The sequence below is a fragment of the Bos javanicus genome, chromosome 24, assembly GCF_032452875.1.
Source record: "Bos javanicus breed banteng chromosome 24, ARS-OSU_banteng_1.0, whole genome shotgun sequence".
Lineage (NCBI taxonomy): Eukaryota > Metazoa > Chordata > Mammalia > Artiodactyla > Bovidae > Bos > Bos javanicus.
Genome location: NC_083891.1, coordinates 48386299 through 48399123, shown reverse-complemented (window position 1 = coordinate 48399123; position 12825 = coordinate 48386299). Strand labels below are relative to the sequence as shown.

The 12825-nt window shown below is 48.1% G+C and overlaps 1 protein-coding gene across 8 annotated transcripts in view; it reads right to left on the bottom strand.

Annotated features, from left to right (window-relative positions):
* CTIF (cap binding complex dependent translation initiation factor) overlaps window positions 1–12825 on the bottom strand; it is a 324350-nt gene that overhangs the window by 101063 nt on the left and 210462 nt on the right. For 7 of the 8 annotated variants that reach the window (XM_061400115.1, XM_061400122.1, XM_061400116.1 and 4 more), the window contains exon 8: window positions 1814–2306. In XM_061400115.1, coding sequence (XP_061256099.1) covers window positions 1814–2306 — 493 coding nt within the window. The remainder of the gene's footprint in view (window positions 1–1813; window positions 2307–12825) is intronic. The other variant, XM_061400121.1, reaches the window with a different exon arrangement.

Genomic DNA, 12825 nt, shown 5'->3' with positions numbered 1-12825 from the left:
GGAGGCTCAGCCCGGGGCTCTCGAACCTAGTCTGTCTCTAGTGGGATGGCTCTGGGAACTGGCTTCACTCGGGCTTCAGTTTCCTCCCAGATACATGAGGAGGTTAGATTAGATGGTCTATATAGCTTTCTTTGAGTCCTGCCATTGCCTGAGCCCACGTCCTCCTGGTCCAGGAGTTCAGGAGGCTGGACCTGAGGGGAGTCTTTGCAGCTGAAATACGGGCATCAGGGATCTACCTTATCCGTTCTATCTCTCTCTTCCTGCCCCATCCCAACCACGGGCAGGAATAGTGGTCAGTATGTAGAATAATCACCCACAAGGGTCTTCTGACAGGTTATGACATTTGACCTTCAGTCCGTCTACAAGGCGGCATTACACCACGGTGCGACACCCATTTTACAGATGGGTACACTGGGGCCACAGAGAGGCGAGGTGACTTGCCCAAGGCCACCTAGCCAATCAAAGGCAGAGTGAGGACCCAGCTGGCTTGCTTGACTCTAAAGCCTGTGTTGTTTCACTCTGTGGCACCACAGCTGCATTTAGCAGAACCGAAGAGAACTTAGCAATTCTCTTTCTGGCTGGACTGAAGCAATCTGTCCAGGAAACTTTTCAGGCAGAGACCACACACGGAGTACACTTGAGAACCTCTCCAGGCTCCTACCTTTGGGACGTAAGGAAATGAAGGATGCTTTTCTCTAGGACCTCACAGCGCCTGCCCTGTGGGGAGTATGGGTGGGCACTTGGGGCTGTAAGGGACACCAGGAGCAGCATGTCAGCTTCAGGAATTGAGCGGGGAAGAGGTCTGACCTGCCTTGTCCTGATTGGGCGTGGACCTGGCCCTCGGAGGTGAAAGTTGGAGAGAAGGCAGGAGAGAGAGGCTGGGGAGAAGCCTGAAACTTCGAGCTCCGCAGAAGCCCCACAAGGAGGACTCCATGTAGCCTCCCCATGCCTGGGAAAGCTGGGGGCAAGCTGGCCTTTCCTGGGAACACTTCTTCTCCAAGGTGACCTTACTTGCACCCGTGGCTGGGGATGGGGAGCTAGAGTGAGCAGAGTGGACCTAACGCTGCCAGGGACAGAGCCCCAGCTCTCCTCTGGAGGCTCGGGGCATCTCTTCCTGAATGTGTGAACCAGGCTCTGGAGGCCAGGCCCAGCAGTAGGGCGAGGAATGAGATGCTCATTCCAAATTTAAGAAGGCCCTCCTTCTCAGGGCTATGCCTGTGCAGGATGGCCACCTGAGCAATGTGAGAGTGAGTGCCTCCTTAAATCTTGCCCCCGCCCCGTCCCTGCTGCTGGTTGGTGGGGGAGGGGAGTGGCAAGGCTGATGTCAGCCTGCTGCACTCTGTCCAACTCACCTTTGCTCTCCCCTGGCAGGGAGCACAGCCTGCCTGGTACTCATCTTGGGGAGAAGCATTCTTATCTCATAGGCTCTGTGTTTTCCCCAGATGCCCTTTAGCACTGACAGGGCGGCATCTGCCCCCAGATAATGCTGGTGGGGGACACCAGGCCTTCTCTGCCGCCTTCCCATCACCTGGAGGCACACACCTCTTCCCCCACCCTCCCTTCACAGGCTGGGGGCTGGTACCAGGTGTCCAGCTGAGCCTCCAGGAGGGTGGAACGTGCTGTGCTGGAGGGAATCCGCATGCAGAGCTGGCCACAGGTCTGCCTTCTGGAGACCAGGGGTCTCTTGGGCAGAGAGCAGGTGCGGGTCTCTGCCTGCACCCGGCTCCCCAGGCCCCCACCCCCAAGCCCTCCGCCCAGGTGCCTACCTCGTGCTGTCCTCCCTGGTACAAAAGAACAAGGAAAATTCAATTACCGGTACCTTTTCTTTCAGCCTTCGCCGCAGCCTGTCTTTGGAAGACTGGAGCAGGGTAATTTTGGGGCGCTCCCCGCCGCGCTCGGGAATAATACTGTCTTTAAGCTTTATCTCGGCCTCTGGACACCCCGGCTGCAGCAGGGTGAGCCTCTCGGAAGCTGCTGGGGCCAGGGCATCGGGGCTGCGAGGGGACTCGAGGCCGCCGTGCCCAGCGTCCCCCAGGGCATCCTCGAGTCTGGGGCTCTCTGCGGGCACGGTCTCTTTGGCGTTGCGGTGGGCGCCTGCCCTCCCCTTGTCGCTGGAAGGATGCTCCGTGTTGCTGTGGTGCCAGCGCCGGTTCTGGCTGTAGCCGTGGTGGCTGGACCTCCCTGAGGGGTGGGGCGCCGAGCCCCCCTGGTAGGATTTCTGGTGGTCCCTATTGTGTTTGGCACTGCCCGGTGGGTGGTCACCGTGCTGCTGGGGCTTGTTCCCTCCTGGGGGTCTCTGCTGCCGCCTGCCAAACAAAGGGGAAAGACAAGAGAGGGTCACTGGGGCCGCTGGCCAGGGTCCCTATGTCCATATACCTGCAGAGGAATTCATTTCTTCATTCCCTCAGTACTCTCACTGAAGGCCTCCTATGCACCAGGCTCTGCAAAGGGGCCTGGGGTTACAGGAGAGAATATGACAGATAGGTCCCTATGATCACTCAGGATTTAAGTCAACTCTTGACTTAAAATAAGTATTTTATTTCCTTATTAGAATATGCATTAATACATGTGTAGGAAACAAATTTAAAGTGATACAATTAGAGTATACAGTGAACCCTCCTGACTGTCCCCAGACACCCAGTATGTTTCTTGAAGCAACCATTCCCATTTTGTGAACGCATTCTATGCTTGTTCCAGTAAAGATGTGTACACAGAACTACACTGGACAGTGAAAGTGAGTCGCTCAGTTGTGTCCGACTATACAGTCCATGGAATTCTCCAGGCCAGAACACCAGAGTGAGTAGCCTTTCCCTTTTCCAGGGGATCTTCCCAACCCAGGGATCGAACCCAGGTCTCCCGCCTCACAGGTGGATTCTTTACCAGCTGAACCACAAGAGAAGCATCAGATAACAAGCATTCTATTAATGACGTTTTAACCATCATGGCCTGTGAACAGTTATACCATTTGTTAAACAACCTTTCTTTAGGTACACTGACATTTTCACCCCCAACCCACAAACAAAATATGCTATAAGAAGACTTCCCTGGTGGTCTAGTGGTTAAGAATCTGCCTGCCAATGCAGGGAACACAGGTTCAATCCCTGTTCCAGGAAGATCCTACGTGTCACGGAGCAGCTAAGCCTGTGCACCACAGTCGTGAGCCTGTGAGCTTAAACTACTGAAGCCTGAATGCCCTTGTGAGCTCTGCGACAAGGGAAGCCACCGGCATGAGAACCCTGTGCAACTAGAGAGCAGCCATCGCCCCGACCACCGCAACTAGAGAAGTCTGTGCAGCAACAAAGACCCAAACGAAGCCAAACATAAATAAATAAACAATTTTTAAAAATGCTATAAGAAATTATTACAGGCTGAACTGTGTTCCCTCCAAATTCGTATGTTGAGGCCTCAACCCCTGGGACCTCAGAATGTGACTGCATTTGGAGTGAGCGCCTTTAAAGATGTGATTAAGTTAAAATGGAGCTGTTAGGGTGGGCCTCAATCTGCTGCTATCACGTTATGGGAGCCCGAGCCTTGGGCTACAGACGTGATATTTAACATGATAGTTTTTGGCAAACAGGCTCACTGATTTACTTGACACTTTCAAAGAAGAGAGTCTGGTCCTTGAGTAAGTGAAAGGCACTCAGTCGTGTCCGACTCTTTGCAACCCTATGGACTATACAGTCCATGGAATTCTCTAGGCCAGAATACTGGAATGGGTAGCCTTTTCCTTCTCCAGGGGATCTTCCCAACCCAGGGATCGAACCCAGGTCTGTCGCATTGCAGGCAGATTCTTTACCAGCTGAGCCATAAGGGAAGCCCAAGAATACTGGAGTGGGTAGCCTATCTTTTCTCCAATGGATCTTTCCGACCCAGGAATCGAACTGGGGTCTCCTGCATTGCAGGCAGATTCTTTACCAGCTGAGCTGTCAGGGAAGCCAGAGATTCTCATACAGAACAAATCTGGGCTGTGCATCATGGGACAAACCCCAAATGTTTTGATCTGCAGACTAAAAGAGAGCAAGGGGGTGGGGGGTATCCTGGGGACCCTTCAGTCTTGCACCAAAGGGCTGCTTCCATCACTGAAGTGCTCCTGCATCCCACCTGTTTTGCCCTAATGGTGTTTTCCATGTCATAACCTTATTTGAAGTGCAGCTGGAGAACAGGATAAACATGAGCCTCTCAAAGTTGTAAAGTGAGTGAAGAAAGTTGACGGAGAGAAGCTCCACATTCTAGCAAATGAGGCTCCCAACCTGTTCTGTGATCCATCTCTTTGCCCAATACAACAGACCTTCACTGCACTGCATTTTATGAACAAACTGTGTTTACTTGCTCTAAAATTATTATTACTTATATAAACTCAATTTTGATGTTCACTTGATAATTTTGTATCTCTGAAAATTTGGGGGTATCCTGGGTTTGGGGTTAAATGGATCATTTTCCCATTAAAATTAATGAAATTTTTTTCACTGCAAAGCTTTTCCCTTCTACCGGTACCAAATGTTGGCGAGGATGTGCAGAAAAGGGAACTCTTGTACAGCGTTAGTGGGAATATTAATTGGTGCAGCCACAGTGGAAAAGAGCATGGAAGTTTCTCAAAAAATAAAACACAGAGCTACCACATGACCCAGCAACCCCACTCCTGTGTGTATATCTGAAAAAACCAAAACCACTAATTTGAAAAGATATATGCACCTCAATGTTCCCTAGCAGCATTATTTGTAATTGCCAAGACATGGACACAACCTAAGTGTTCATCAACAGAAGCTGTGGTATATACACAATGGAATACTACTCAGCCACGAAAAAACGATGACTATTTGCATATGTAACAACATGGATGGACATGGAGGGCATTATACTAAGAGGGAAAAGACAGAGAGAAATACTTGATATATCGCATTGTACTGAGAGGGAAAAGACAGAAATACTTGATATATCGCATTGTACTAAGAGGGAAAAGACAGAAATACTTGATATATCGCATTATACTAAGAGGGAAAAGACAGAAATACTTGATACATCGCTTATATGTAGAATCTAAAAAATACAACGACTAATGAATATAACTAAAAACAAGAGGGACTTCCCTGGTGATCCAGTAGTTAGGACTCTGCCCTTGCATTGCAAGGGGCACAGGTTCGATCTCTCGTGTGGTCAAAATAAAGAAACAGACCCACAGATGTAGAGAACAAACTAGTCGTTACCAGTGGGGAAGGGCTATATAAGGGTAGGGGAGTGGGAGGCACAATCTCTTGGGTGTGAAATAAGCTCAAGCATGTGCTATACAACTTGGGGAATATAATCCATATTTTGCAATAATTGTAAATAGAAAGTAACTTTTAAACATTGTATAAAAATTAAAAAATTAAAAGAAAAGCTTTCCCTAGGTGGCAGGGTTTTCAGGGGGAGTTAAAATTGTTAAGCGAGGGTTTCCCTGGTGGCTGAGTGGTAAAGAATCCACCTGTCAATGAAGGAGGCACAGGCTCAATCCCTGGTCTGGAAAGATCTCACATGCTGCAGAATACCTAAGCCCCTGAGCCACAGCTTCTGAGTCTGTGCTCTAGAGCCTGGGAACCTCAGCTACTGAAGCCCACACATCTACAGCCTGTGCTGCACAGAAGGCACCAGGGAGAGAAGTCCATGCACCACACGAAGAGGAGCTCCTCACTCACTGCAAATAGAGAAAAGCACCCACCGCAATGAAGACTCAGTACGGCCGAAAATAATAAATGTGTTAAAAAGCACTTTTAAAAAAATTTAAAAAATAAAGTGGCCAAGTGAGAGACAAGTATATAGGTTTCTTTTTGTTTCCACACAAACAGTAACTTATAACACGCTGTATATTAGAAGCAGAAATTAGTATGTTTTTGGAGGAAAATTCAACAATTTGTTACAAAAGCCTCTATAACATGTAAACCGCTAACCTTTGCAATGTATCCACTTGTGACAATTTATCCAAAGGAAATTATCAAAGCATAGGGATGTTCATCACAGTTGTGTTTAGAACAGATAAAAACGGACAGTGAAACAACGAACATGGTGAGAAGGCTCCCTCGGGCCGGGTGTGATGTGTGTGCAGCACAGTGCCAGTTTTCATGGCAAGTGTTTCTATGCACAGAAAAATCTGGAAGGACACTCAACAGAATGCTAACAGTCATTATCCCTGGGGGATGGGATGAGGATTTTTCTTCTTCATTTGTGTTTTCTAAATGAACATAAATTATTTTTCTAAACTTTTTATTGTGGGATAATTATAGATTCACATGCAGTTGTAAGAAAGAATACAAAGAGACTTTTTTGTATCCTTTTCCCAGCTTCTTTCCATGGTAACATCTTGCAAAACTATAGTTCAAGATCACAACCAGGATTTTGACACTGACTCAGTCAATGGCACCCCACTCCAGTACTCTTGCCTGGAAAATCCCATGGACAGAGGAGCCTGGAAAGCTGCGGTCCGTGGGGTTGCTGAGGGTCGGACACGACTGAGCGACTTCCCTTTCACTTTTCACTTTCATGCATCGGAGAAGGAAATGGCAACCCACTCCAGTGTTCTTGCCTGGAGAATCCCAGGGACGGGGGAGCCTGGTGGGCTGCCATCTATGGGGTCGCACAGAGTCGGACACGACTGAAGCGACTTAGCAGCAGCAGCCAAGATATAGAATATTTCCATCACCACCATCTCCTGTGCTGTGTTGCCCTTTCACAGACACACTTACTTCCCTCCCTCCTTAGCCCCTGGCAACAACTAATCTAGTTTCCATTTCTACCATTTTATCATCTCAAGAATGTTATATACATACCGTATGTGACCCAATGGGATTGGCTTTTTTCGCTTAGTATAATTCCCTGGTAATCCATCCAGGTGATTGCATGTATCCACAGCTGTTCCTTTTTCACTGCTGAGTCGTGTTCCGTGGTGTCGATATATCAGCGAGTTTAGTCATTTACCCACTGAAGGACATCTGGGTTGTTTCCAATTATTGGCTATTGTGCAGAAAGCAGTTAGGAAAATCTGTTCACAGGTTTCTGTGTGGACATAGTTTTCATTGCTTTTGAATAAATGCTTGTGAGCACCGCTGATGTGTTGAAAGATAATTGCATATTTAATTTTTAAAGAAGTTATCAAACTGTTTTCCATACAGGCTGTACCATTTTACATTCCCACTAGCAATGCATGAGAAGTTTTCAACCATTGTTTCTTTGGGTCATTTTCAGTTACACCCTTTTTTTCTGCTACCTCCCAGATGACCCGCCTGTTGGATTTTTGACCCGCCTCTAGGTCTGTGAAGCTCACTTCATTCTTTTCTATTTTCTCACTGTTGCTCAGACTAGATCATTTCTATTGTTTCTTTTCCAGGACACAGGTTCTTCCCTTTGGGTCCTCCATTTGGGTGTTGAGTCCATCCAACTGAGTTTTCCTTTAACTCTGAAGTTTTCATTTGATGCTTTGTTATATCTCCTACTTCTTTGCCAAGACATATATATATATATATATATATATTTTTTTTTTTTTGGTGTATCAAGAGGGTTTGGAGTTGCTCTTTGAAGCATTTTTATGCTGACTGCTTTAAAATCTTTGTCACACAATTCTAACATTTCTGTTATTTCGGTATTGACATGTATTGTCTTTTTTCATTCAAGTGAGATCTTTCAAGGCTTTGGTCTGACAGGAGATTTTTGGTTGAAAGCTGGACAGGTTGGGTATTATGAGATTCGACTTAATCAACTCTTCCTGTTTGGCTGGCTTCTTCTGCTGGTGTCCTCTGACCTTGGTCTGGTAGTAGAAAGAGCTGCACCGTCTCATTACTGCAGGGTAGGGGCAGAAGTCAGGTTCCCCACCAGGCCTTCTTTGAAGCAGCAAGGGGGTGTATTCTTTCATGCCGCCCACGGTGGGGTTCTGGGTCCTCACACAGACAGCTCCTTGGCAGGAGGAGGAGGGCGCCTCCCTGCCGCTCCCCACGTGGCCTCCACTGACACAGAGGCAGGGCCGGTCAGTGACTCCCAGGCATGAGTCCCAGCTGCCCACTCGGCTTCCCTGACCCCGCCCTGGTGGGCTCTGGGTGCCTCATCACAGCCTGGCGAAGGTGGAATCCTGATCCTTCATTTGTCCCTTCTGGCACAGGTGGGATGGAGCTAGTTTTTCCTAGGGCATTTGTCTGAAGTAGAGCAGCTTCTGCCCAAGAGTTCTCTGTCTTGAGAGGCTGCTCCTTTCTGGTTTGCTGGCTGCAGACGGCAGGCTTCCACTGGGGCCATTTTGGTCTGTCTGCACCTGTGGGTGTTTCTAGGTTGCCAAATACTTTCACTCCAAGTCTGAGATTAATGAGGCTTAGAAGAAAACTCACTCACTGCTGTGTCACCTCTCGGGGCCAAGGTCCCCAGCCAGTCTGCCTTCTCTCTGCCCTTCAGTGTTCTCTTGTGTTTGACTGTATACATAAAAATCCAGGGGTTTTAGATGTGTTTTTTAATAATTTGGGTCAATAGGGCCTCCCAGGTGACGCCAGAGGTGAAGAACCCGCCTGCCCATGCAGGTTAGACATAAGAAGACGCGGGTTCTATCCCTGGGTCGGGAAGACCCCCTGCAGAAGGGAATGGCAACCCACTCCAGTATTCTTGCCTGGAGAATCCCAGGGACAGAGGAGCCTGGCGGGCTACAGTCCACAGGGTGGCACAGAGTTGGACAGGATTAAAGTGACTTAGCATGGCATAGCACAGAGTCAAAAGAGGCAGCTCCTTCATCCAAGCCCCCCTCTACCACCACCACCGACAGGCCTAAGGCCTCAGTTTCCTTCCCTAACGGTCTCATTCGAAACAGGAATCAGCATGGGCCTAACACTAAGTTCTGGAAGAAGGTCAGTTTGCGTTCATAGCAGGGGAATCCATCAGCATGGGCACCTGGGCAAAGGGCAACAGCGACAAGCTGGGCCCCACCAGCAAGGTGACTCACTGAGCTGGGCTCCTCCCAAGGCCACCAGCTGCCTTCACATGTGCCGGACGCCTGAGACACAGGTCAGCTCAGGGGTCTGGACCCCCTCATTTGGAGAAGCCCTGGGAAAGCAGACGAAATTCCATGGCCCACCAACTCCCCAGGACTTTTTGTTGAGACTTTTTCTAAATTCTCCCTACTTTTATTTTTTTAATTTTGTTTTTGTTCTAAGTTTTGTTTTTAATTTTGTTGTTGTTGCTAAGTTGTGTCGGATGTTTTACAACCTCACGGACTGGAGCACGACAGGCTCCTCTGTCCTTCACCATCTCCAGGAGCTTGCTCAGATTCGTGTCCACTGAGTCAGTGATGCTATCTAACCATCTCATCCTCTGCTGCCCTCTTCTCCTTTTGGCCTTCAATCTTTCTCAGCATCAGGGTCTTTTCCAATGAGTCAGCACTTTGGATCATGTGGCCAAAGTATTGGAGTTTCAGTTTTAGCATCAGTTCTTCCAATGAAAATTCCGTTCCTTTAGGATTGACTGGTTTGATCTTCTTGCTGTCCAAGGGTCTCTCAACAGTCTTCTCCAACACCACAGTTCAAAAGCATCAATTCTTCGGCGCTCAGCCTTCTTTTGGTTCAACTCTCACATACATCCATGACTACTGGAAAAAGCATAGCTTTGACTAGACAGGCTTTTGTCAGCAAAGTGATGTCTCTGCTTTTTAATATGCTATATAGATTTGTCATAGCTTTCCTTCTGAGTGTCTTTTCATGGCTGCAGACACTGTCCGTAGTGATTCTGGAGCCCATGAAAATAAAGTCTGTCACTGTTTCCATTTTTCCCCCTTCTATTTGCCCTGAAGTGATGAGACTGGATGACATGATCTTAGTTTGACTGCTGACTTTCAAGCCAGCTTTTTCACTGTCCCCTTTCACCCTCATCAAGAGGCTCTTTAGTTCCTCTTTACTTTCTGCCATTAGAGTAGTATCATATGCATATCTGAGGTTGTTGATGTTTCTCCTGGCAGTCTTTAATTCCAGCTTGTGATTCATCCAGCCTTGCATTTCACATGATGTACTCTGCATAGAAGTTAAATAAGTAGGGGAACACTACACAGACTTGTACTCCTTTTCCAATTTTGAATCAACCAGTTATTCCATGTCCAGTCCTAACTGTTGCTTCTTGATCCACATACAGCTTTCTCAGGAGACAGGTAAGGTGGTATGGTATTCTCATCTCTTCAAGAATTTTCCACAGTTTGTTGTGATCCATGCAGTCGAAAGCTTTAGCGTAGTTAATGAAGTAGATGTTTTTCTGAAATTCTCTTGCTTTCTCCATGATCCAGCAAATGTTGGCAATTTGGTCTCTGGTTCCTCTGCCTTTTCTAAACTCAGCTTATACATCTGGAAGCTCTCGGTTCATGAACTGCTGAAGCCTAGGTTGAAGGATTTTGAGCATAAGTTTGCTAGCATGTGAAATGAGTGCAACTGTACAGTAATTTAAACATTCTTTTGCACTGCCTTTCTTTGGGACTGGAATGAAAACTGACCTTTTCTATTCCTGTGGCCACTGCTGAGTTTTCCAAATTTGCTGACATACTGAAGGCACCACTTAAACGGCATCATCTTTTATGATTTTAAATAGCTATTTTACAATGATTGACCTTTTTTCCTTCCACTCTCTTTGTTCTTTGAGTGTGAGTAATTTTTAAGCCCAGAGAAGAACCTTGGAAATTCCCTGGCAGATTATGCTTGATTCTCACAACTTCTGCCATCCTTATTTAGAATTTTTGTGCTGCCTGCAGCTATGGCCCAAAGAATGGCCCCCAAAGGACAGTTGACCAAGGCCTTCCCAGGATCTGTCTTGAAACTGGCTTCCCATTTGCTGTATCAGGAATTCCCCTCTCTCTGCCCAGCATCCTCCCAGTCCTCCTCCCCACCTCTCAAAAAATCCTACCTCTTCCCACCCAGAGGAGAAAAGAGGTAATTTCTACATGGTGGTCAAGATCTTGGAAAGAAATCAGCCTAGGTCTTGCAGAACTTCTGCTACTGTTTTCTGGAAATTGTGTGGAGCCTGGAATTCCATGTTCTTCTGGTTCAAAAAACCTTGGAGGGACTTCCCTGGGGTCCAGTGGTTAAGAATCTGCCTTGCAGTGCAGGGGACTCAGGTTTGATCACTGGTTGGGGAACTAAGATCCCACACGCCACAGGGCAACTAAGCCCGCAGGCCACAACTACTGACCCTGCCTGCCACAACTGAAGAGGCTGTGTGCCCCAGTGAAGATCCTTCGTGCTGCAACTAGGACCCAAAGCAGCCAAATAAAAAAAAGACCTTGGAGCCAGCCAGTCCTGTCAACAAAGCAGTGACCAGGAAGAATGCCCCAGGTTGCTGAGCACCAGTGGGTGTTCTCAGACTCATTCTGCCTGAGTGGCAGCTCCTTTGCACATGTGGAGAGATGTCTGCAGGAGGGAAGGAGAGGCTTGGGGGTCCACCTTCGAGAGTCTGCTCCTAAATGGGGAGACAAGACTCATGAATGCAAAAGGAGGTGGGCTGCTATGGGCTAGATGGCAAATGAGGTTGGTTGGGTGGCCCCTAGGAGGGCAGGGAAGATGTCCCTGGAGGAGGGGCACAGGGCACGGAGCCCCTTTTCCTGCTTAGTTTTCAGGGTTAGTGACTGTTGGGACTGGTCTCTATGTGCAGGTCAGTTAAGAACCTTTCTTTCCATTTTACAGATAAGGCAACTGAGGCTCACTGAAGAGAAGTCCCACAGCAGAGGGCCTCCCAGAGGCTCTCAAGAGTGTGTCCAGCCAAGTCAGCGGGTCACGGCTCCCAAGCGTCCACCCTCCTGTCTCCCACGTGCCCTCAGATCCAGCCCCCTCAGTAGAGAAGGGCTGAGCTACCATGGAGACCTGCTGTGTCGATGACCGCATGAGGCCCATGTTGTTGGCCTGGGAACGGACTGAGGGCCTTAGCCCACGGACCAGACTTGGGGCTGGGCCTCGGGCTCCAACAATGGAGGCCCAGCTCCCCGGCTCTGGCCATTCACAAATATTTGTCAGCGGTCGCTGGCTGAGCCAGCCAAAACCAACTCCTCTCTTCTGTGTTTGCTGGCCCTGGGTTTCGTCGATACCTTCCTTCAGGGGCCAGCTGGCGGCTCACCACGAAACCTGTGGGTTTAGGTTTGGCTGATCGGGGATGAGCCGCTGTTGCTCCCAGCGGTGAGGAAGGAAGCCGCATTTTGTCTCTGATCCCCGGATATGTGGGTCTAGGTTTTGGAGACACACTAGACGTGCAGCCGTGCCAGCCAGAAAGGGCAAAAATCCTCCTCAGGACTTCTGCTCAGGATGTTCGAATCTCGGGGTGGGGGGGGTAGCTTTCTCTGGTGGGGGCGGGGCAGGAGGAGTGGCTTAGGAGATAAGATTAATATTCCATTTGCGCTCCTGGCAACACCTGCTGTTAGGAAAATAATGCTTGTTTTTTTTTTGCGAATGGAAATTGTCAGAATGCTTTTTCCATCACTCATTTAGTTTATTCTTTCTTCTTTGGGTTCTGAAATCAGATGTCTTGTTTCACTCTCAGACTGCTCTCTTTTATTAAGAAGGAAAAAAAAAAAGTTCTCGGAAGACCACAGCTGCATTTTGGGAGGTGGGTATAGGGAGAATAACTTCAGATTTTGTTTTTAAAAACGACTTTAACAGCAGTCCGAAGGCAGACAAACGTCTCTCTGTTCACTTTTTATTTCATAATCTTTCCCAACTAGATATTCGGAGGGCCACCGACTTATTATGGTTCTCACAATGTCGGACACTTCACCACATAATTTGTAGGTCTGCTTAAAAATTTCTGAAAGCAAAATTCCAAGGGCAAGCGGTTGGAAAACTATGCACGGGCTCATATTTC